Source organism: Elephas maximus, chromosome 19 (assembly GCF_024166365.1).
Source record: "Elephas maximus indicus isolate mEleMax1 chromosome 19, mEleMax1 primary haplotype, whole genome shotgun sequence".
Classification (NCBI taxonomy): Eukaryota; Metazoa; Chordata; class Mammalia; order Proboscidea; family Elephantidae; genus Elephas; species Elephas maximus.
In genome coordinates this window covers 55,169,424-55,193,526 of record NC_064837.1, presented here as the reverse complement: position 1 = coordinate 55,193,526, position 24,103 = coordinate 55,169,424, and the positions used below count along the sequence as shown (strand labels likewise).

The following is a 24,103-nucleotide window of genomic DNA, read 5'->3' as shown; positions in this document are numbered from 1 at the left end:
TGAAGCAGTTGATATTTCACAAAGGCCCCAAAGCAGTTAAATAGGGAAAAGACAGTCTTTTTCACAAATGGTGCTGGCATAACTGGATATTCCCCTGCAAAAAAATGAAACAAGACCCATGCCTCACTCCATGCACAAAAACGAGCTCAAAATGGATCAAAGACCTAAATATAAAATCTAAAATGATAAAGACCATGGAAGAAAAAATGGGGACAACGTTAGGAGCCCTAATACATGGCATAAACAGTATACAAAACATTACTAACAATGCAGAAGAAAAACCAGATAACTGGGAGCTCCTAAAAATCAAACACCTATGCTCATCCAAAGATTTCACCAAAAGAGTAAAAAGATGACCTACAGAATGGGAAAAAGTTTTTGGCTATGAAATTTCCAGTCAGCGCCTGATCTCTAAAATCTACATGATACTGCAAAGGCTCAACTACAAAAAGACAAATAACCCAATTTAAAAATGGACAAAAGATATGAACAGACACTTCACTAAAGAAGACGTTCCGGTAGCTAAGAGATACCTGAGGAAATGCTCACGATCATTAGCCATTAGAGAAATGCAAATCAAAACTACAATGAGACTTCATCTCACTCCAACAAGGCTGGCATTAATCCAAAAAATACAAAATAATAAATGTTGGAGAGGCTGTGGAGAGATTGGAACACTTCTACACTGCTGGTGGGAATGTCAAATGGTACAATCACTTTGGAAATCGATTTGGCGCTTCCTTAAAAAGCTAGAAATAGAATACCATACGATTCAGCAATCCCACTCCTTAGAATATGTCCTAGAGAAATAAGAGCCTTTACATGAACAGATATATGCACACCCATGTTCACTGCAGCACTGCTTACAATGGCAAAGAGATGGAAGCAACCAAGGTGTCCGTCAACACATGAATGGATAAATTATGGTATATTCACACAATAGAATACTACATATTGATAAATAATAGTGATGAATCTGTGAAACATTTCATAACATGGAAGAATCTGGAAGGCATTATGCTCAGTGCAATTAATCACTTGCAAAAGGACAAATATTATATAAGACCAGTATTATAATAACTGGAGAAACAGTTTAAACTGAGAAGAAAACATTCTTTTGTGGTTACGAGACGGGGGAGGGACGGAGGGTGGGAGAGGGGTATTCACTAATTAGATAGTAGATAAGAACTACTTTAGGTGATGGGAAAGACAACACACTACAGGCAAGGTCAGCACAACTGGAGTAAACCAAAAGCAAAGAAGTTTCTTGAATAAACTGAATGCTTCGAAGGCCAGCGTAGCAGGGGCAGGAGTTTGGGGACCATGGTTTCAGGGGACATCTAAGTCAATTGGCATAATAAAATCTATTAAGAAAACATTCTGCAACCCACTTGGAGAGTGGCATCTGGGGTCTTAAACGCTAGCAAGCAGCCATCTGAGATGCATCAATTGGTCTTAACCCACCTGGATCAAAGGAGAATGAAGAACACCAAGGACACAAGGCAATTACGAGCCCAAGAGACAGAAAGGGCCACAAAAACCAGAGACTACATCAGCCTGAGACCAGAAGAACTAGATGGTGCCCGGCTACAACCAATGACTGCCCTTACAGGTAACACAATAGAGAACCCCTGAGGGAGCGGGAGAGCAGTGGGATAAAAAAAAAAAAAAGATGCAGACCCTCAAATTCTTGTAAAAAGACCAGAGTTAATGGCCTGACTGAGACTAGAAGGACCCTGCTGGTCATGGTCCCCAGACCTTCTGTTGGCCCAGGACAGGAACTATTCCCAAGGCTATCTCTTTAGACAGGGATTGGACTGGACAATGGGATGGAGAAGGATGCTGGTGAGGAGTGAGCTTCTTGGATCAGGTGGATGCTTGAGACCATGTTGGCATCTCCTCCCTGGAAGGGAGATGAGAGGGTAGAGGGGGTTAGAAGCTGGTGAAATGGACAGGAAAAGAGAGACTGGAGGGAGGGAGCAGGCTGTCTCATTAGGGGGAGAGCAATTGCGAGTATGTAGCAAGGTGTACATAAGTTTTTGTATGAGAGACTGACTTGATTTGTAAACTTTCACTTAAAGCACAATAATTTTTTTTAAAAAAACTGTGACTTTGAGAAAGTTAAATTCTCTGTGCCTCAGTTTTATCGTCTATAAAATGGGAGTAATTGTATATACCTCACTGAGTTGTTATGAGAATGTATGTATGTACATAAAGCACATAGCAAATAGTAGCTGGTCATAATAAGATCTCAATAAATAGTAACATCTGGTTATAAAAAAAAAAAGCTCCTATTGACATACAACCTCTCTAAAAACTGGTTTTGTCAGAATTCCTAACTTTTGCCAATCTAGTAGTTATAAAGTGGTATCCCATTGTATTTTCAATTTGAATTTTCCTGTAATTGGATTTAAGCATCTTTTCACTTGTTCAGGTATGTTTCCTTTTCTTTGAAATATTGATGTCTTTAATGGAGCCAAAGTTATCAATTGTTTATTTCATTTATACTGATTTTGGAGTCTTATGTAAGAAATTCTTCCCCACCCTACAGACATAACAATACTCTCCCATATTTTCTTCTAAAGGCTTTTTTTTTTTTAATTTCGCAGATAAATCTTTAGCCTAGATGGAATTGATTTCTACATTTGGTGTGAGGTATGGGTACATTTTCCCCTTTTTTCCCATATGTTAACCAATGGATCCAGAATCATTGATTAAATAGTACCTTCTTTTGCCTAACAAAAGGGACCCCGGTGGCACAGCAGTTAAGCACTCAGCTGTTAACCGGAAAGTCATCGTTTCGAACCCACCAGCCAGTCCCTGGGAGAAAAGATGTGGCAGTCAGCTTCTGTAAAGATTACAGCCTTGGAAACCCTACTGGGCAGTTCTACTCTGTCCTATAGGGTCGCTGAGTCAGAATCAGCTTGAAGGCAATGGGTTTGGTTTTTGGTTAGTTCCTTTTCCCTGATGATCTACAGTTGGATGTTTATGTTGCATTGTGCTGGGCATTTAGCTGGAGAATCTCAATTCCTGTCTAGGTTTCCTGCCTCTGCACCCTAGCTATGATCAAGCCCTGACCTCAGATATTCTACGCCTGGAGGTAACTCCAAACATGTGTCCTGTGGGATGGGGGGGTCCCCGGACCTGAGGTTGAAGGTTTCCTTCTCCTACATGCACGCACAAAGGCACACACGATGCCCCTGAGACCTGTGTGCGCATACATCATGCACACATGCACAAGCTTGACAGACACGTGCCCTGTCATTCACCCCGCCTTCTGCTCAGGGGGCATGCCGGAAGGAACTGTATTCTGTTGCTTATCTGCTCCTCCCCAGCTTCCTCTGCCCGGATTCTCAGTGGCCTGGAGTGCTGGGAGGCGGCTGGTGCACTTGGCTTCTGAAGACCACTCAGATAAAGAGAGGAAATGCGGTCATCAGCTTGAAGAATGCTAGAGATTTGGGGCTGCAGCTCCCAGAAGCCACTCCTGATCTACGCCCTCGGTCTCTCCCTGGACCGCCCTCGGCTGTTCCCTGTGAGACCGCAAAGGCCTCCCGAAATGTCCCCCTTTAGGTACTGGGGCCTGCCCATAGTCCTTCTCACCCTGCTCTGCTGCCCAGGTGAGTGGGTGCCTGGGGTTCCTGACGCGGCACATGCCAGCCCAGAAGGTGGGGTGGACAGGGGCTCAATGGGGCTGCCCCACTCCCATAGCCTTGAGTTGGGACCAGGGGTCTCAGCTTCAAAGTCACTCAGGCCTTGTACACAAAGGCTGTGACGCCATGGGTACAGGACGCTGGGCCAGCCTGGCTTCCTCTTCCCACAGGCCTGTATAGCATGTGGGAGGTCGTGGCCTTTTGGATACCAGGCTGGACAGGCCTGTAGTTTTGTGGCGTACGGATGTGGCAGGTTGAGGCTGAATTGTGGGCTGGGTGGGGTCTCAGGAAGTGAAGGGACATTGGGGTTCAGGGAAAGGTGAAGAGAGACCCCTATCTGCCTGTCAGACACGGCCTAGGGCAGAAGGAGGGGCAGCAGAGGGCACTGCCCTGCTGGCTGTGGACAAATCGAAAATGAAACCGCTTTTCCACTGGGCCTCCAGGCATGTGAAGGAAACCTCCATCATGCCCTGGGAGGCGACTCCCTCTGTCTAGACATGGGATGGCAAGGCCTGAACAGGGTGGGCCAACCCTGGGGTTTCTTCTTGGGCCCCTGACCCTTGATCCAGAGCGCCAGCTATGCGCAGCTCCACTGAGCAGGACAGCAGGCACACCTTGCCAGGCGGACACTGACCAGTGTTTTTGGTCTTCCAGGGTCTGGTGAGGAAGCATTTGTCGTATACATGTCACCAGAGCAGGTGGTGGCTGAGCCCAATGGGTCCTTGGAGGTCAACTGCAGCACAGACTGTTCCCAGCCACAATTGGGGGGTCTGGAGACCAGCCTAACCAAGACTGTACTGGATGATCAGCCTCAGTGGAAGCGGTTCTTGGTCTCAAACATCTCCCAGGACACAAGCCTCGAATGCTACTTCACCTGCTCAGGGCAGCAGCTGTCCAAGAATGCCACTGTCAGCGTGTATCGTGAGTGGCTGCACTCTGGGGTCCTCCTCTGCCACAGGGCAGAATCTTGTCTATTGAATGTAGGCAAAGCTGCTCTCTGTCACTGCCCCTGGGCACTGTCCTCATGGCCCTGGCCTCCCTGAGCTCCCAGGGTGACAAGGAGTAGGACCCAGACAAGGTGGCTCAGAGTCTGCTCACACTCTTTACGGGCGTCCCTGAGCCTGCTGGCATCTCAGGAGCAGGCCACCGACACTTGAGTCTTGCTCAGAGGAGGACAATCTAATCCAAACCAAAACCAAACCTGTTGCTGTCAGGTCGATTCTGACTCATAGCAACCCTACAGGACAGAGTAGAACTGCCCCACAGGGTTTCCACAGAGTTCCTGGTGGATTCAAACTGCCACCTTTTGGTTAGCAGCCATAGCTCTTAACCACTCACGATACCACCAGGGTCTAACCAAGATGTACACAAATTGAAACGTTGTTCCCCAACACAGTGTTCACAGTCTCCTCCCAGATCAGTACCAGCTCCATCAACAGAGCAGCCCAGGCCACCCACCCCAGCAGTGGGGCATCATCCAGACAGCTGGGCCAGCCCTTCAATGGCCCCTTACCCCAAAGCAGCTGAGGTCTCACCCGGTATTTTTATCTTCCCCTTGTGGGCCCTTGGGAAACGTGTGACTGTCACACACGCACCCACCCGTGACCCCTGAAAACCCTCCAGATAAGGCCAGGATTCTCTCAATTATCTTGGCACTAAGGGTATCACTTGGGTCCTCCCCATTCCAACATCAGTAGATCAGATGAAGAGAAAGATGTCCTAAATCTAACATATTATCCTGGGGTGGGGGCAGGGGGGTGAGTGGAGGCAGAGTATTCTAGTTCAAAAAGGAATCCACAGTACCACCAGGTGCCCTATTTAATAAGGAATCATGGCAGTTATGAACCCGATCTTGTGAAACAATGACCGGTCTAACTCCAGCCCCCGCGTCTTGAGTGAAAAACTTCACCATTCACCTACTAATTCCAGCAGCTCTTCCCTCCAAGTCTTTCTCAACATAATTACTCAATTGTTTCATTTTTGAACATTCTATTTAATTCCTCGAGGGGAGGGAGACAGATCCAAACTTTCATATCTTCCCAGTTGGCTGTACAATTTCTGGACCTTCTCTTTGTAGATGCCTGAGCACCTCCGTTTTGTTCATTCCCGAAGCCATTATGTCAGAAAAGCCACCATCAAGTATATTCTTTACCTGCACTGCTTCCTTCTTCCTTTCCCTGCACTGCAGAGCAGACAGGCCCCAGCCCTCTTCCTTCCACCAAGTCCAGCCAGGGATCAGAGAATGCCCCGGTGGCAGGGCTGGCCCTGGTCTCGCGGGGGTTGCTGGGACTGCACCCCAACCCTGACCTGACTCCCTTCATTTCTCCCCACAGACCCTCCAAAGCAGGTGATGCTGAAGCTGCGGCCCACCCGGGTGGCCATGGGGCAATCCTTCATCATTGAGTGCAAGGTGCCCACTGTGGCACCCCTCAGGAGTCTTACCCTCACCCTGCTCCGTGGCAATGAAATGCTGCACAACCAGACCTTTGAGCAGGCAACAGCTGCCCCCGAAGAAGCCGTAGCCATACGGAATGTCACAGCTCACTGGGAGGACGGCCACCACAACTTCTTGTGCCGGGCGGAGCTGGACCTGCGCTCTCTCGGCGGCGGCATCATTAGCAGTGTCTCGGAGCCCCAGGCATTGGAGGTCTATGGTGAGTGGGAGCCAAGGGGCCTGGAGAGGGCAACCACTCCCAGCCCTTTAGGGGAAAATCCCTGCCCTGCTCTCTGCTGGCTCGGGAGGCAGAAACCAGCATCTCCACATTTAACTCCAGAGCTTTCCCTTCCTCTTCCTGTTCCCCGAAGCTCTCTCCCAACTCCCCAACTTGGACCCTGGCTGTTCCAGAGGCCAAGCTATTCTAGGAGAGCTAGACTAGTTGCTTGGCCTTTGCCAAGCTGGGTGAACTCGACCAAGAGTCCCTGGGTAGTGCAGTTAAGATGCTCAGCTGTTAACCAAAAGGTTCGAAGTTCAAGTCCATCCAGTGGCATCTCAGAAGAAACGCCTACTTCCAAAAACTCAGCCACTGAAAACCCTGTGGAGCGCAGCTCTACTGTAGCACACGTGGGGTCGTCCTGAGCCAAAGTTGACTCTGTGACAACTGCTAATTAGACCTTGACCAAGTCATTCTCCTCGTTCTGGCCTTGGCTCCTCTTGACAATGAGTTGGCCCGGCTAACTTCCAAGGTCCCCTGTAACTCTGCTGTCCTGTGATTCTGGGCAGCTGAGTTGCTTGCTGTCTTTGGGGGACTTGGCATGAAACTCACTCAGCTCTGCCCAAGGAAGACTTGGTCTGGATCACACCACCCTCCAGGCCATGGTGTCCAGTAACCACATGCTAGCCCCAGGGCTGGCGACAGGTACACATCTGTCCTCACAGTCTGACAGAGGCCTGGCTGGTGGTCCTGACCCCAGCACACTCTTCTAGATGATACTTTTGGGGCAGACATCATGCACCGTTCCTCTCTGTACACAGGGTGACTGCAGCATGGATGAGTGGGCAGGTTGGGGACAGGTTGATCTCCTGGGACCAGAGACTTCTAAGGCTACTGCTCCCTCCTCCCCAGGCCTTGAACAGAACAACCAGATGGTCATCATCATCACGGTCGTGTCAGTGCTGCTGTTCCTGTTTGTGACGTCTGTCCTGCTGCGTTTCTTCAGACAGCACCAGCACCAGAAGAGGACAGGTGCCTATGGGGTACAAGAAGCCTGGCAAAGGCTGCAAAGGGCCTACCGGACACCGCCAGCATGAGTGGCAGGGCCATGGCCATGGTGGTGGCCTCTGGACCTCAGTGCGCTTCCTAAGGGTTGTGGCCAGCCCTGGCTGAAGAAATGCATGACTAACAGCAACTTTGGGGACATTTCCTTTCCTAGTCTGAATACTAACACCTGGACTTAATTGTGTGCCCTCAATGTCTTATTCTGGGATAATACCCAACACCAGTAGGGGTGGATTTATCTCCCTCGGCTTTCCTCCCACCCCTTCCTTCACAGGGGCTCTACCAGAGCCTCAGTCAGCCCAGGCTCTGGGGAGGCCCCCTGTTGTCCAGCACAGGCACCAGAGCCCTCCCCACCCATTTAGCCCTGAGTGACTCTTTTCCCTGAGGGAGGGTGGGGGAAAGGCACCCTGGCCCGATGGGGCAGAGAGCTGCTCTGTTCCCACTCAGCTTCCAGGACCTCAGGCACTCTAGGTTGGAGTAGGACATAGCTCTGAGCTCTCTGTTCTGCCAACAATGCCAGCTTCCTGGGGTGGGGGCAGGGCGCCAAGGGAGCTGGCTCAGCCCCAGGGCCATCCCCAGCCAGGCTTCTCCCCACTTGCTATGAGCCCCTCTACCCATCACTCTAGGCCTTCAAAAGCTGTGGAAAACAGAAGTGGTACCCTGCCCCCCTCCCATTCTTAGGCCAACAGGAGACCCTGAGCTTTGTCAGCGCAGAGCGTGGGGTAAGGAACGAAACTAAGGGTAGGGCACTGGTTCCCAGGCCTCCCCTCTTCTAGACAGGAACCAGTGGGGCAGAGTTGGGCTTTTGTGTGGCTGCCAGGCCCTGGGTGGTGGTCTAGAAGGCTCTCATCCCAGAGCCAAGGTCAGTCTGCTAAGGATCGCAGTGAGGTGCAGGGGGGGCTGATTTCGCTGGAGGAGAGGGCGGGTGGGTTCAGGGCGGAAGCACAGGCCACAGGCACATGGAGGCCCAGGGTGCCTTCCACCCTCTGACGAAGCTGGCACAGGTCCAGGGCCAGCATCCATCCTCATGGCAGGCTCTCAGCGTCATAGTAATCTGGAGGAGACACAGCACCCTCACCTTTTCTCCCTCCTGCCTCAGTGGACCCCATGGTGAGGTAGGCACTTCCCCCTGCCCCACCGCCATGGCATCTGGCCTCTCTGGTCTCGTGATCCACTCTAGGCCTGCACCCCACCGCCTACCCACCCGGTCCCCTACCTGAAGCCGGGAGCACATCTACACCCACAGTCCCAGTGGTGCTGGGGGGTGGGGGCAGGGGCACAGCTCTCCTGTGATGGGGGAGATGAAGGACCCTATCAGAGGTCCAGGGGTGGCCTCGGGGATTTCATCCATGAGCATCTCCACCCACCCCCAAACCCTGATGAGCTCTTCTAGCCCCACCCCAGAGCAGGGCCCTGGCAGCATACAGACCCCAGGCTCACTTACGCCTCCCTCTTCCTGGGGGCAGGAGTACGGGGCTGAATCTTGGGGGTGGCCTGCAGGTGGGACTGCCATGGGGGAGGGGGTAGGAGAGGGGCTGGCCAGGGCAGCAGAGGGCCCAGGGTGGGCAGCGGGCAGGGCAAGTAGTGGTGGTGGACCACCAGAGGCCCCTCCTCCTGGATCTCCAGCTCTTCCTCCTCCTCAGGCTCCTGGTGACTCTCCAGGTAGACCTGGGGATTGTGGGAAAGGGGGAGGTGCGAAGATGATGACACAGGATCAGGCTCTCCCTACCCCACCCCTCTGTTCCCTTAAACAATTTCTTCAGATCCACACCGTAATCACGGCTACTGTTTATTGAGCATCTCCCACCTGTGAGCAAGGCACTGTGTAGACATTTATTCCTTATTTTGCAGATGGCTAAACTGAGGCTCAAAGAGGTTGAATAACTTGTCTAAGTTCACCTAGCTCTGGCCCAGGCTCCATGGCTGTGGTCTCAGTCCACATGAGCTCCTCCTCGGGTCCAGGCCTGGCCAGTGGTTTGAGAAGCTCCTGCTAGTTCCGGTAATTCTCATAGCTTGGCTCAAGAGTAAAGTGGAAAAAAAAAAAAATCAGTAAACATGGTAAGAACTCATTTTTGTTTAAAAAACCATGTATGTATGTGTGCAGATAGATAGATATAGATATCTCTGTCAAGATACCAAGCCTAAAACCAGCCCAGTGCTGTCGAGTTGATTCTGACTCATAACTACCCTGTAGGACAGAGTAGAACTGCCCCATAGAGTTTCCAAGGACCGTCTGGTGGATTTGAACTGCGGACCCTTTGGTTAGCAGCCGTAGCACTTAAACACTACGCCACCAGGGTTTCCCTCTCAAGATAATAGATCTATAAATTTCTCTTTATAAAGAAAGATATAGATAGATTTATAGATCTATTTCTAGAGAGCTGTAGAGAAGCTGTTGGAGCCCCCCCATGCCCCTCAGCCTCCCAGGGGTCTCCTACAGATGGTACCTGCACATACCCCTAGTCTCCCCTCCTGAAGACATTTTCTGGCCACAAGGAGAGACAGGCTAGAAGTCGCCCCAGGAGCAACCTTGAACCAATTAGAGATGGGAGTTGATGGATGAACTCCCCAGCCTCCTCACTTCAGACATGTGCTCCACAGTCCCTCAGAGGATCCCCAGTAGGCTGGCATTCCAGTTGCCCCTGGGGTAGGCTCCTGGTGAACTCATACTTCATTGGCTTTTCTTCTTTCCTGTCACTTCCCTGGACCCTCACAGTGCCTTCTGGGATCTCCTTCCAAATAAACTGCTTGCTCCCAAATCATTATCTGAGGGTGTATTTTGGGGGGAATCCAAACTAAGGCACCAGCCTCGTGCCTTCGTCCAGGCTGCTGAAAACTCCTAGGGGAAAAACCACTGTAATAGTTTTATAATAAATGTGTGTTCAGAGATGTGAAATATTGAAGTAAACATTTAAGAAAATTCATAATGGGGTAAATTGAGGCAAAGTTGGAGGCAGAAGGCCAGCAAGGAGGCTGCTCCCTCATTCGGCTAAAAGGAAGCCCAGAGCAGGCTGGAGGTGGCTGTGGAAAGCAGAGAGAAAGAGATGATAATTTCAAAACCTCAGATATAACATTGCATGTTAACCCTACTTGAAACTTACATTTTGGAAAGGGAGGTTCACGTCCCCAGCTTCTGGTGTTCAGTTAGTGTTGTCAAAGGAGACAGAAACATTTGCCATTTGGAAAAAATGAAAAGCCACACACTTCTCTGATTGAGCTACTTTGGTTATAGAATGTCTAACATCAGTCCAACGCAGTGGAGGAGTTGGCTTTCTGGTCACTTACCCTGCCTACTACTATTTTGCTTGAGGCGTTGAACACTCCATCTATTTCTTTTTCATTTTTCCTCAGTTGGGACTCTTGTTTGCATCTTTGGGGTTTTTTTTTTTTAGTGTCCCAAAAAAGCATGTACTGAAAGTCTTTCCCTTTGCCTTGGTAAATCTATTTCTGGGAATAACATGGAAAAAGTTTATACTCAAATGTGTTCATCACAGTGTTATTTTTGTGAGCTGAAAATCGAAAATTATCCAATGTTCAATAGTAGGGAAATGGTTAAGAAAATTATGGCAATCCACTCAAAGGAATACTGTGCAGTCACTAAAAACAATGGGACTGGCGGGGGAGGGAGGGACCAATGGGACTGGAAAAATGAGTTCCTTTTCCTCAGATGGAAATGGAAAGAGAAGAGCCCTTCCTAAGAATTCATTAAGAGTCATTATAAGAGGTTACAGACACTTCTTAGACATAATCAAACACCTTGAGAGGTTGGTTTTCTGGGTTTGAACGTTCAAGACCCATGGAACAACTCAACTGGCATAATATAGTTCACAACGTTCATGTTCTGCAGCCTAGTGAGGTGAGTAGTGTCTAGGGTCTTAAAAGTTTTGGACAGTCATCCAAGATTCAACTATTGGTCTCTACTCACCAGGAACAAAAGAAAGAAAGAAACCAAATCTCCGAGAAGAAATAATAGCCTCCACGAACCACAGTCTCATCTACCCTGAGACCAGAAGAACTAGATGGTGCCTGACAACAACTATCAACCATTCTGATCAGGGCCACAATAGATGGACCCTGATAGAATGAGAGAAAAATTCAGAACAAGACCCAAATTCTTAAAAAGTCCATGCTTGCTGGACCAGGTGAGGCTAGGGGACACCCTGAGACTATTGCCCTGAGATACCCTTTAAACCTGGAACTGAAACTATCCCTTGAGGTCACCTTTTAGCAAAATAGCCGATTGGCACACACAAAAAAAGATATTACCTTACCCATGAATACAGTGCTCCAGTAAAAAAAACAAACATCTGTATGAGACCAAAAGGTCAACAATTACTGCAAAGCAAAGATGAGGAGATAAGGGGAGCAGGGAAATTAAGGCACTGGAAACAAAACAATCAGAACCCAATGGAAGAGACTGTTGACATACCGTGAAAAATTTAATGTCAATGAACAATCTCTATGGAAATTGTCAAATGGGAAACAAATTTCCTATGCAAACTGTCACTGGAAACACAATAAAATATTATTTTTTAAAAAGTCATTATAAGAGGAGAAATTTCAACGTTTCTTTCTGGGACAGTGGAGGGAACACCATTCAGGGAGAGAAGACCCAGCAGTGAGCCCTTTTCTCTGGCCCCAACCCTAAAGAGGCACAAATGTCAAAGGAGCTGGAATTTGAAGTTTGAAGGAAACCGAATACTGTTCTGCAGAATAACATACGCAACTAACTGGATATGTGAAGAGAAGGAACCTTGAAAATTAAACCGTGAAAAAATTCCATTTTTCTGCTTACAGGCATTGACTGCACTATTTCTGCAAATTCTGGTTACCATTGTGAGATCTACGTGTGTGGTTTTGCCCAACAGGCACCTGGTGGTACTTTGGGGCTTATAAACACAGAGATCACGCCAGTGGGATGTCCTGTGATTGGGAACGCGTTTCCGGGTCCCGTATCACTGGTGTGGGATGGAGTTCCCGAGCCCCCTCTCCCGCCACAAATTGGGTGTCAACAAGCCTGACTGGACCATCCTGCTAATGTTCCCAGGGAATCATCTCATCCAATGACTCACACATGGTGAGAAATGGACTGCAGGGGGTAGGGAAGGAGGCTGCGGGCATGACTAAGGCCAATTCCTGTGGGTAAGGGTGGGATTTTCTGAAGACGGTTCTATTTACACAGACTTCTTTTGTTTGTTGTCAACTGAAATCAAACCTAAAATAGCTTAAGGAAAATGGGTGTTTGGGGCTCATGTGACAGGGAAGGGCAAAGATGGAGCTGGTCTGTAGTTTAACTAGATCAGGGATACAAACGTTGTCTTCAGGTCCCTCTCTCCTTCATCTCTTTCTCTGTGTGGTGTTCTCAGTCTCTCCTACAGCAGACAGACTTCCTCCACAAGGTGGAGACACAGCCACAGGCACCTTCACATTTATTTCAGTTAATTCAGACAAATTTAGAGGCTCCGGACTAGAGACTTTCTTTTTGTCTCCGTACATATAAATCCCAAGGAACAACTATGATTGGTCCAGCCTGAGTCACCAGGCCAGCTTTTGGCCCAACCACTGTGGCCAAGGGGATTGGTCAGCTGTGGGTCATGTGTCTACCCTTGTGGTTAGGGTGGGGCTGTGTCCTGTAATCAGCAACCTCACAGAATCAGGAGTTTGGAGGAGAGTAGGAGCAAACGAAGGAGAAATACTGTTACCAGCTGGGGGAGGCATTCCTTCCCCTTGGGCTACGGGAAAAAGTCCTATGTAACAAAAAAAAAAAAAAAAAATTTTTTTTTTTTTTAACATAACAGCTTTATATTCTCCCAGCCCCACCCCTAATCCAAATGGCATTTCTGTGTAGCTTAGAAAAACTAGCCCCTTCTTCCAGACATGTTACTACCATTTGCCCGGAAGTTATCAACTTAAATATACTAATTTATAACTATTACAAGTATGATTGGTGCTCAGAGTTACGAAGCACGCAATTCATACAAGTGCAGCAGCCCTGACAGAAATTAAGGTGGCAGAGCCATACATGGGAAGGACAGCTGGCTCCCACCAGCTCTCCTCTGTTGCCCACAGACAGGGAACAGCATCCTGTCAAGGGAACAGTGACAGTGACCAGCTAAGCAAGCTGGAATCACAGCAGGTCCAGGAATGATGAGAGAGACTCCAAGGAGTAGCTCTGGGGAGATGACTAAGGAAGGAAATGTCCACTTTCCCTCTGAATGCTAGAAGCAGACCCTTGCAAAGAAGGAGGCACTTGAGTTGCATTACCAATAAAACTACATGGATGTCACGTATTTTGTCCCCCAAAATACGTGTCAACTTGGTTAGGCCGTGGTTCCCAGTATTGTGTGATTGTCCACCATTTTATCATTTGATATATTTTCCTGTGTTATAAATCCTATCGCTGTGATGTTAATGAGATGGATTACTGGCAGTTATATTGATGAGGCCTACAAGATTAGATTGAGTTTTAAGCCAATCTCTTTTGAGATATAAAAGAGAGAAGTGAGCAGAGAGACATGGGGGGCCTCACACCACCAGGAAGGCAATGTGAAAGCAAAGCACACACGTTGGGCCCAAGATTCTTGAGCTGAGAAGCTCCTCGAACAAGGGGAAGAATAATGACAAGGACCTTGCTCCAGAACTGACAGAGAGAAAAAGCCTCCCCCTGAAGCTGGACTTATAGCCTAATAGACTGTGAGAGAATAAATTTCTCTTTGTTAAAGCCATCCACTTGTGGTATTTCTGTTACAGCAGCACTGGATAACCAAGATATGGACAATGTCAAAAATGTCAGTGGGCATTTATTGATATAACTGGGCCTCTGAGCACCGCTTTTGCTGTGTCCCAAAGATTCTGATAGGAAGTGTTTTCATTCTCATTGGATCCTATGAATTTCTTTATTCCATCCTTAATGTCTTCTATGATCCAGTCTTTTTTGAGCAGGGTATTGTTCAGTTTCCAAGTGTTTGATTTCTTTTCCCTGCTTTTCCTGTTGTTGATTTCCACTTTTATGGCCTGATGGTCAGAGAAGATGCTTTGTAATATTTCAATGTTTTGTATTCTGCTAAGGCTTGTTTTATGACCTAATATGTGGTCTATTTGAGAGAATGTTCCATGTGCACTAGAAAAGAAAGTATGCTTGGTTGCTGTTGGGTGGAGTGTTCTGTATACGTCTACGAGGTCAAGTTGGTTGATTGTGGCATTTAGATCTTCCATGTCTTTATTGAGCTTCTTTCTGGATATCCTGTCCTTCACCGAAAGTGGTGTGTTGAAGTCTCCTACTATTATTGTGGAGCTGTCTATCTCACTTTCAACACTGATAGTTTGTTTTATGTATCTTGCAGCCCTGTCATTGGGTGCATAAATATTTAATCTGGTTATATCTTCTTGGTGTATTGTCCCTTTAATCATTATATAGTGTCCTTCCTTATCCTTTCTGATGGATTTAACTTTAAAGTCTATTTTGTCAGAAATTAATATTGCCACTCCTGCTCTTTTTTGATTGTTGTTTGCTTGATATATTTTTTTCCATCCCTTGAGTTTTAGTTTGTGTCTCTAAGTCTAAGGTGTGTCTCTTATAGGCAGCATATAGACGGATCTTGTTTTTTAATCCATTCTGCCACTCTCTGTCTCTTTATTGGTGCCTTTAGTCCATTTACGTTCAGGGTAATTATGGATAGGTATGAAATTAGTGCTATCATTTCGATGTCTTTTTTTGTGTGTTGACAGTTTCTTTTTTCTACTTGATTTTATGTGCTGAGTAGGTTTTCTTTACATATTGTCATTTCATCGTATTTGTTGTTGTTGATTTTGTTTCTGCTGAGTCTCCTTTTTCCTTGTGTTTTATTTTGATGAGTAGGATAGTTTGTCTCCTTTGTGGTTACCTTATTATTTACCCCTATTTTTCTAAATTTAAAACTAACTTTTATTTCTTTGTATCACTGTATCTTCCTATCCATATGGAAGGTGTATAATTACATTTCTTAGTCCCTCTTTATTATTTTAATGTTGCCTTCTTTTTTACAATAACATTGCTGTTACCCTGTTTTGGGCATTTTTTTTTTTTTTTTAATACTCTTGCTTTGTTTCTTTGGATTTCCCTGTCTGGGTTGACTTCTGGTGGCTCTGCCCAGTGTTCTAGTCTTGATATTATTGATTTTCTAACCAAAGAAGTCCCTTTAGTATTTCTTGTAGTTTTGGTTTGGTTTTTACAAATTCCCTCAACTTGTGTTTATCTGGAAATGTCTTAATTTCACCTTCATATTTCAGAGACAGCTTTAATGGATATATGATTCTTGGCAGGCAATTTTTTTCCTTCAATTTTTTTTTAAATATGTCATCCCATTGCCTTCTTGCCTGCATGGTTTCTGCCGAGTAGTCTGAGCTTGTTCTTATTGGCTCTCTTTTGTAGGTGACTTTTCGTTTATCTCTCACTGCTCTTATAATTGTCTCTTTATCTTTAGTTTTGGTAAGTTTGATTATAATATGTCTTGGTGACCTTCTTTTAACATCTACCTTATGTGGAGGAGTTCAATGAGCATCTTGGATAGATATCTTCTCATCTTTCACAATATCAGGGACGCTTTCTGCCAACAAATTTTCAACAATTCTCTCTGTATTTTCTGCTACCCCTCCCTGTTCTGGTTCTCCAATCACTCGTAGGTTATTTCTCTTGATAGAGTCCCACATGATTCTTAAGTTTTCTTCATTTTTTAAAATTCTTTTATCTGATTTTTCTTCAAATATATTAGGGCCAAGTGCTTTATCTTCAAGTTCAGAAATTCTGCACTCCACTTGCTCAATTCTGCCCCTCTGAGTTTCTATCGAGTTGTCTACTTCTGTAATTTTATTGTCAATCTTCTGAATTTCTGATTGCTGTCTATGATTTTTCCAGCTTGTTAAATTTTTCATTATGTTCCTGAATAACCTTTTTAATTTCTTCAATAGCTTCATCTGTGTTTTCCTTGGCTTGTTCTGCGTATTGCCTCATTTCCTTCCTGATGTCTTGAAGGGTTCTGTATATTAATCTTTTTATTCTGCCTCTGGTAATTCCAGAATTGCACTTTCATCTAGAAGATCCATTGATTCTTTATTTTGAGAGCTTGTTGCAGCAATCATGGTCTGTTTCTTTATGTGACTTGATATCAACTGTTGTCTCTGAGGCATCTATAAGTTATTGTATTAGTTTATTTCATGTCTACTTACTGTGTCGTAGCTTCTTGCTTTGTTTCGTTTTGATATGCCCAAATGGGTTGCTTGAGTGAGGCATCTTGATTTTTCACCTTTGGCGCTCTGATGTCCTGTCCCCAGATGGCTAGAGCTGTTATCAGGTGTATCAGTCTAGGAGTCCATTCACTTTTCTTGTATGAATTCAGCTTAGGTGTCCAGGTAGCTGATCATCAAGTGTGTGGTACAGGCTCTGTTCTACAGTATTAGAGGGGCAGGGGTGATTGGTGTAGGTACCAGTATCTGGTTGTAGCAGGAGGTCACAATCTGAACAAGGCAGGGGACTGAGAATCATCTCCCACATGTCTCTGAGGAAAGCATGTCCCCATTCCCTAGAGTGTACAGGTGGGTGGGCTCTGCAGATGGGCCATGGGCACTCAGTGTTTTTGGTTGTAACGACTTGGAGGTACCAGTTACCCTTGGACCCCTGTCACAGGTGGCTGAGTGACCTGAGTGGAGCTACCAGTCCTTAGGCTCCTGCGGGTAGGTGAGGACCCTGTTTAATAGGCAAAGCAATGTCAAACATCAAACGCCCACCTCTCCACCGCACAGCTGAAATGATTGAAGTTTGCCAACAAGGGCCTATTCTCCTGAAATAGGCCCACACAGGTCCATGCAGAGGGGAAAGGTGCTCAAAGTCCACAGACCATTTATGGCTGGACAGGAGCCGCTTCTGTCCTGAGCTCCCCCCGTTAGTGGAGCTGGCAAATTATCTTTTCCCCCAATTGCAAATTTATTCCTTCTCCGAGGCTGGGAGGATGGCTCTAGGTGCTCAACAGTGCCTATCTCAGGCCCAGGGAAGTCAGCTGCTGAAGCCAGCTTGGGGGTGGGGAGGACAGTAAAATATACGCAAGTACTTAGCTTTTGCTGACAGTGCCATTCTTCTCAGGTTCCAGAGGTGTGAGCAGGCTCTGTGTCTGGGTGCTTCTCCCTGAGGAAACTGCGGCTGAAGGCTAGTACCAGCCCACCGCTGCTGCGGCTCCGGCAATGGTGCCTGAGGGCCTCCTGCTGTTCAGGTCCAGTAACTCCTCTCCACTTCTGAACCGTCTCTTCCTCCCCTGCCCTTCAGTTCGTTTTCTAAGCTTGCCTTTGATGTTCAGGGCTCCTAGCTTGTCGTAAATATACTCACCTCTCTTGGTTTTTTGGGTCTTTGTCATAAGGAGGGCTCGCCCGAAGCGTCTGTCTATTCCACCATCTTGGCTCCACCTCTAGAGATTTTTTTTACCTTTATGATTTTGGACAAAGGAAAGACGGGAAAATCTATTTTGAGTCATTTCTGTCTCTGGTTAAAAGGAGAGTTAGATTAGCACAAAGTGGTACCAACAGTGTCCTGTAACCTCATCCAGGCTAGCTATTCTTACAGGTTTCTCCAAGTTTAAAGGTCATGCCAGTTCAGGTCTGAGCAGGACACACTAGGGGGATGGAGAGAGGCCAGTGGCTGTTCTGGGGGAAGTGAGCAGGGTTGTTTCTTTCCTTGTTAATCCTGGAGAGAGCAAACATTGATTCTAGCTTTTATTCCCCCTCTTCTCATATCTTTACCTTTACCTTATATTATCCTACCTTTACCTTGAATAACATCCATTTTTACACTTACGAAGTAACCCTCTTCCCTGCCACCCGCCCCCCCCCCGGAAGTAAAACAGCTACATGAGATTGGCTTTTATCCTTATCAGTCTCCATATAGATAGAGCGGTGTATTTTGCAGCAGTATTTGTTTATGGCCTGACAGTTAAACCAGTGTTTCTTTTCACATGGCTGAAAACTTTTTTTTTTTTCCCTAAATAAGAATCTTGTCTGATATCAGGTCTCATTGTTATAATCTAAAGCAGTTACTTTTTCATGTTGGCTTTTATTGCACGTTTCAGATGATGCCTTTTTTCTTTTATTTTGTTGGCTTTCCAAATATTTTTTATCTTCAACCTTTTTTATTACAGCAAATTTCAAGCATATGTAGAGTAATAATAAAATAACTCCCTAATGCTCCCGTTTCTCATCTTGAGCAGTTGTCAACAGTCTGCCATTTCTGGTTTTATCTCTTCCCCCATACTTTTTTTTTTTTTTAATGTAGTATGCTAAAGCAGATCTCAGATTGAAATGACCCTTTAAGGAAAAAAATCTACAGACAAGGTCATTGTTACCATAACCTCAAAAGCCAGGAAGTTTCTGTGAGAAATGACTTAATAGCTGTGCTTTTACCTGGCCTACAACTTTGCAGAAGTTTATTCCAGGTATCTTACTTCACTGAGTGGATGGCAAGGCTAAGACAAACAGCAGGTCTTCCTATTAGAGTTTGTCTTCTCCTAAGCCCAGCAAAAGGAGCCCTGGTGGCACTGTGGTTAAGCGCTCAGCTGTTAACTGAAAGGTTGGCGGTTCGAACCCACCAGCCGATACACAGGAGAAAGATGTGGCAGTCTGTTTCCATAAAAGATACAACCTTAGAAACCCTAGGCCTACAGGGTCTCTGTGAGTCAGAATCGATTCGGTGGCAGTGGGTCTGATTTGTTGGGTTTAAGCCTAGAAAATCATGGTTCTTAGAAACGTGGTGGCGTAGTGGCTGCGAACCAAAAGGTCAGCAGTTCCAATCCACCAGGCATTCCTTGGAAACCATATGGGGCAGTTCTACTCTGTCCTATAGGGTCACTATGAGTCAGAATCGACTTGACGTTAATGGGTTTCAGTTTTTGTTTTTTTTTAGACACAGGTGTAGTCATTCCAGGAACTTCCCTCTCTACTGCAATGTCCTGTATTGTTACTGGAACCTTTCTGGTACAGGGCACATTTTTCAACCTGAGCCCTCAATGTCTGAAGACAAGTCTGTGTGAGTGAGCAAACACGTATCTCCAAGATGAGCCTATGAACAGGATTCTAAGTGATGCTGGTCTCCATGTCTTGTTTCTGGTGAACTGCTAGAATTTGGCGGTGTCCTCTTCATCTGTCTTTATCTGTGATAACTTTAGGGCGGCTGAATCGAATCAACAGCATGCCTTCCTCACTGCTGTGTTTTCTTTGGAATATGCATTCTTGCTTTTTCCTGGCTTGCATGCTTCAGGGCTGTGCTGAGGTAACTGGGTTGTAATCGCACTTTGCCTTGTCTGTTTCAGTTGGACGCTCGTCGTGTGCCTTTGTTTCCTGTCTCTTGCATCAGTCTGTTTGTGAGAGTGTGCTGAGAGGTGATTAATGGAGAGAAAACCTAAGCTTACTGACTGCTAGTTCCTCCTCTGCTTCCTAAAATGTTTTTGGTTTAGTGAATTGTTTGTTTACTGCCCACAGACCACATATGGCAAGCATGCTTCTGCTGTTGTGAACACTATATGCCATCACGTGGGAGCTGGGCTGTTAAAGCAAAGTCAACAGACGATAAAGCTTGAAAGACTTTCCTTCCTCTGAGGATCCCGAGGGCCAGGAGTACTGGGTAGCTGTCTGTCATCATGAGGAGAGCCGGTGGACCCTGGCACTCTGTATACAGTCTTATTACAGTGTCTGCCATCCTTGTCCCCCAGCCTTGATACCATCTGGATGTATAGCCACAGAGTTTCTATGATTGGAAATACCTCATTACTGTGCAGCCTCATGCCTGTGGATTGTAGATGTGCCCACACACACACACACACACATGCACGCCACATTCCCCAAGGAATCAGGAACTTCCCCTGGATTTGTACCCAGGAGATCTAGGGAGGGAGAAATTCTGCCATTTTTGACTGCTGCAAATATAAAATTGACTTTGAGAAAAAGCATTTTTTCAATTGAAAAAGTAATGCCTACTCTTGTAGAAATTTTGAGAAATGCAGAAAAGAATAAATATCTTCACTTCTGACAAAGATAACTTATAGTAAACCTTTTGTCATTCCATCTAGTTTTTTCTATGTGCACTGAAGAATTTCCCCATAGTTAGAGTAATTCATTAATACATTACATAGTACATTGTTACATTAGAACACTGTTTTTTCTGAATATAATAGCATGACGATTTGTACGTTTTAAAGCCTAATAAGCCCTTTTAGAAGCCTTACTTTTCTGCCAAGTGGACATTCTATAAATTAGCCATATTATTGAATAGTTAGGTCATTTATAATGCAACTGTGAGCATCTTTGTACACAAGTAGTTTCCTTTATCTTGTATTATTTTGAAACTAGATTTCATAGGAATAGAATAAATCCAAGGAAATAAACACTTGAAGGCTTTAGGATCACCATATTACTGCCTAAAACAGGTGTATCCATTTACCATCCCGTCAGATTCTCATCAACAACAAAATCGATCCTTAAGCCATAGTTTTACTTTTCCTAATGGGAAGATCTGGTACCACTCCAGGTATCTGACAAAGTGATGGTTTAGGTTTTCAAAGGCCTGATGGATCAGATAATGACACTGTGACCCATGGCTTGACATACCTTATCTATCATGGGCTATGACTGGTCCATCCTTCTATGATTTGCAAGTTCCATTCTGCTCTCAATTCTCTATTGGTCTCAACAACAATCACAAGTGTCTTTGTGCGTGTGTGTGTTTTCTAAAGTGACTTCACCTACGTTATCTCATGCAGGTCAATCTAAGTTATTGGTACCACTTGTGACTCAGTCCTGGAAACCCTCTAGGAATTGTGATGTTTTAGAGTCTGTCTGATGATGTCTTTGTTGTTGTCTTTTTGCACAGATCCAGTCCTGCAGGTTCCAACACACGTTGACAAGTAAGTTTCTGATTTGCTTCAGTACATCCCTTTAATTTGTTTTCTATTTTATTCAGTCAACATTTATGAAGCTAGTTGCTGGGAGTACATACATGCATACGTTTAAGGTATAATAAAATGAGTAAGACATACGAAGTCTTACAGGTGCTATGGTAGAAGTCTCTGGTGGAGAGGTGTGGTCAGTTCCTTGGAGGAGAGGAGCCGATGGTAATAAAAAAGCTGAGATGAAAGATAACTTTTGAACTTAAACTTCCAAAGACCTCAGGAGGGCTTAAGAGTGTTTGGCTCTCTCCCTCTTGACTGTATTACATCATGGAGGGGAAATCAGGATGTGACCTTTTGCTAGAATGTATGTGTTAGAGAACAAGTGAGATACCACCTGTAAAGCCTCAAATGATGGTGCATTCCAAGTAGAACACACCAGTCCCAGGAGAAAGACATCATGCTTGATAAAGTAGAGAGTCAGTGAAAGAGAAGAAGACGCACAATTAGATGGATTGACATGGTGGCTGCAACAATGGACTCAAGCATAGCAACGATTGTGAGGATGGCACAGAACCAGGCAGTGTTTAGTTCTGTTGTACGTAGGGTCGCTTTGAGTCGGAAGCAACTCGACGGCACCTAGCAACAACAAAAAGTGTTACAGAAGCACATTGCTACATCTCATGGATTGAATTGTATCCCCCCAAAACACGTGTATCGATTTGGCTAGGCCATGATTCCTAGTGTTGTGTGATTGTCCACCATTTTGTCATCTGATGTGATTTTGCTATGTGCTGTAAATCCTATCACTATGATCTTAATGAGATGGGATGAGCGGCTGTTATGTTGATCTACAGGATTATATTGTGTTTGAAGCCAATCTCCTGGAGATATAAGAGAGAAGCAAGCAGAGAGAGAGGGGGACTTCATACCACCAAGAAACAAGAGCCAGGAGAATAACTCGTCCTTTGGACCCAGGACTCCTGTGCTGAGAAGTGCCTCGACCAGGGAAGATTGATGACAAAGACTTGCCTCCAGAGCCGACAGAGAAAGAAAACCTTCCCCTGTTGCTGGCACCCTGAATTCAGACTTCTAGTCTCCTAGACTGTGAGAGAATAAATTTTTCTTTGTTAAAGACATCTGCTTGTATTTCTGTTCCATTTCTGTTCCAGCAGCACTAATAAATAAGACACCACATCTTTCTCCCTTGGAGTGGCTGGTAGGTTCAAACCACTGACCTTCCAGTTAGCAGCTGAGCACCTAATCACTGTGCCACCAGGGTTGCTTAAAGCCAGCACACATGGTTACAATCTGACAGTTCTGTTGTGGGGACCTGCTTCGTTTTGCTAACAGCTGCATAGATGGTTCTGCCCTGCCCATCAGAGATGGTCTTGGGCTTCACAGTGACTTCACTCAAGCTTTGGTTTCCAATCCAAAAGAAGACCCCCCTCCCTTCTGAAGAAGGGGGCCTCTGAGCCTCTCTGTCCCTCAGCTCTCTGTCTGTGGGGTGTTTACAAGAGACTTCGCTGCACAGAGCAAGTCCTCTGTGCCCCCTGAGCATGGCAGACCCCAGCCAATCCCAAACACCCCCAGTCCAAGCACGCCTCCATGCCTTTGTCACGGTGTTACTCCGTGGTTCGCACCTGCCTTTCTGTTGTTCCACTCTTAGCACTGGTTCTCAACCATGGTTGCAAGTTGGAATCACCTGACGTGTCTAATAAACCATAGCTATACATATGTGTGCAATATCTGGGACATAAAAACCAACCAGCTGCTGTCAAGTCAATTCCAACTCATGGCAACTCCATGTGTGTCAGAGTATAACCTTCATTTATATCAACGACAGATGCTATTGGAAATCCCTCAAAGCAGTGGGCTCTGATGCCCTCCCCTTCCAACATTCTACATTGGCTTTGTCTTTCTAGGGTATGGGCAGGAGGGTTCCAGAAGGAACTTCTGTGAAGAAACTGAGGTACAAAGTACCAAGAGGAATTGCTCCAGGGCCCAGCAGACCCTCAGCATCAGTGACTTTGACTTTCCTGTGGTCCCTGACACGATGTGTAATCTTGCTAGACCGGGAGTATGAGGGAGGCCTGTGTGAGTGAGAGCCTCTGCTTGTGGGTGAGCCTAGCTGCTCGCCCAGCAGCCACATCTGCACTCAACTTTCATACTTCCTACTTCTTTGCACAAAGTCACCCTGCTACGGTGACTCTGAAAATGGCTAGGCAAAGAAGTATGATTCTTAGTTACACATGGAAGGTTCTGGTGGCGTGGCAGGTCAAGGACAATGCTCAGCTGTCTATTAACTACCTAACTCCCATTAAACCCGCTGCCATCCAGTCAATTCCAACTCATAGTGACCACATAGGACAGAGTAGAACTGCCCCATAGGGTCTCCAGGGCTGTAAATCTTTACAGAAGCAGAGTGGAACGTCTTTCTCCCACGGAGCAGCTGGTGGGTTTGAACTGCCAATCTTCCAATTAGCAGCTGAGTGCTTAACCATCGCAGCACCACCAGCACTCCTAACTCAGGGGATGGCCAATCCTGGAACTGTCTCATCGAAGGCCCTGATCAGTGCAGGAGGAGGAGTCCATCAACAGATGAATGGATAAACAAAATGAAGTATATCTGTGCAATGGGATTTTATTCAACCATGAAAAGGAAAGAAGTACTGATACCTACTATGACATGGATGAACCTTGACAACATCACACTGAGTGAAATACGCCAGACACAAAAGGACAAATGTTTTACGACCCCACTTATATGAAATACGGAACCTGGTGGTGTAGTGGTTGAAGTGCTCAGCTACTAACTGAAAGGCTGGCGTTGGGAATT

At 46.0% G+C, this 24,103-nt stretch overlaps 2 protein-coding genes across 6 annotated transcripts in view; one reads left to right on the top strand and one right to left on the bottom strand.

Moving 5' to 3' along the window:
• The first annotated feature begins 3,345 nt into the window (after positions 1 to 3,345).
• LOC126062229 (intercellular adhesion molecule 2-like) overlaps positions 3,346 to 24,103 on the top strand; it is a 33,915-nt gene continuing 13,157 nt past the window's right edge. The window contains exons 1-4 of one of the 4 annotated variants that reach the window (XM_049859502.1): positions 3,346 to 3,617; positions 4,305 to 4,571; positions 5,984 to 6,304; positions 7,123 to 7,161. In XM_049859502.1, coding sequence (XP_049715459.1) covers positions 3,446 to 3,617; positions 4,305 to 4,571; positions 5,984 to 6,304; positions 7,123 to 7,127 — 765 coding nt within the window. In that variant the 5' untranslated portion in view covers positions 3,346 to 3,445 and the 3' untranslated portion in view covers positions 7,128 to 7,161. The other 3 variants (XM_049859501.1, XM_049859503.1, XM_049859500.1) reach the window with 3 other exon arrangements.
• PRR29 (proline rich 29) overlaps positions 8,301 to 24,103 on the bottom strand; it is a 33,254-nt gene continuing 17,451 nt past the window's right edge. The window contains exons 4-5 of one of the 2 annotated variants that reach the window (XM_049859505.1): positions 8,811 to 9,034; positions 8,301 to 8,653 (exon numbers count right to left, since the gene is read on the bottom strand). In XM_049859505.1, the coding sequence (XP_049715462.1) occupies positions 8,563 to 8,653; positions 8,811 to 9,034 (315 nt within the window). In that variant the 3' untranslated portion in view covers positions 8,301 to 8,562. Of the gene's footprint in view, positions 8,654 to 8,718; positions 9,035 to 24,103 lie in introns of those variants that run through there. The other variant, XM_049859507.1, reaches the window with a different exon arrangement.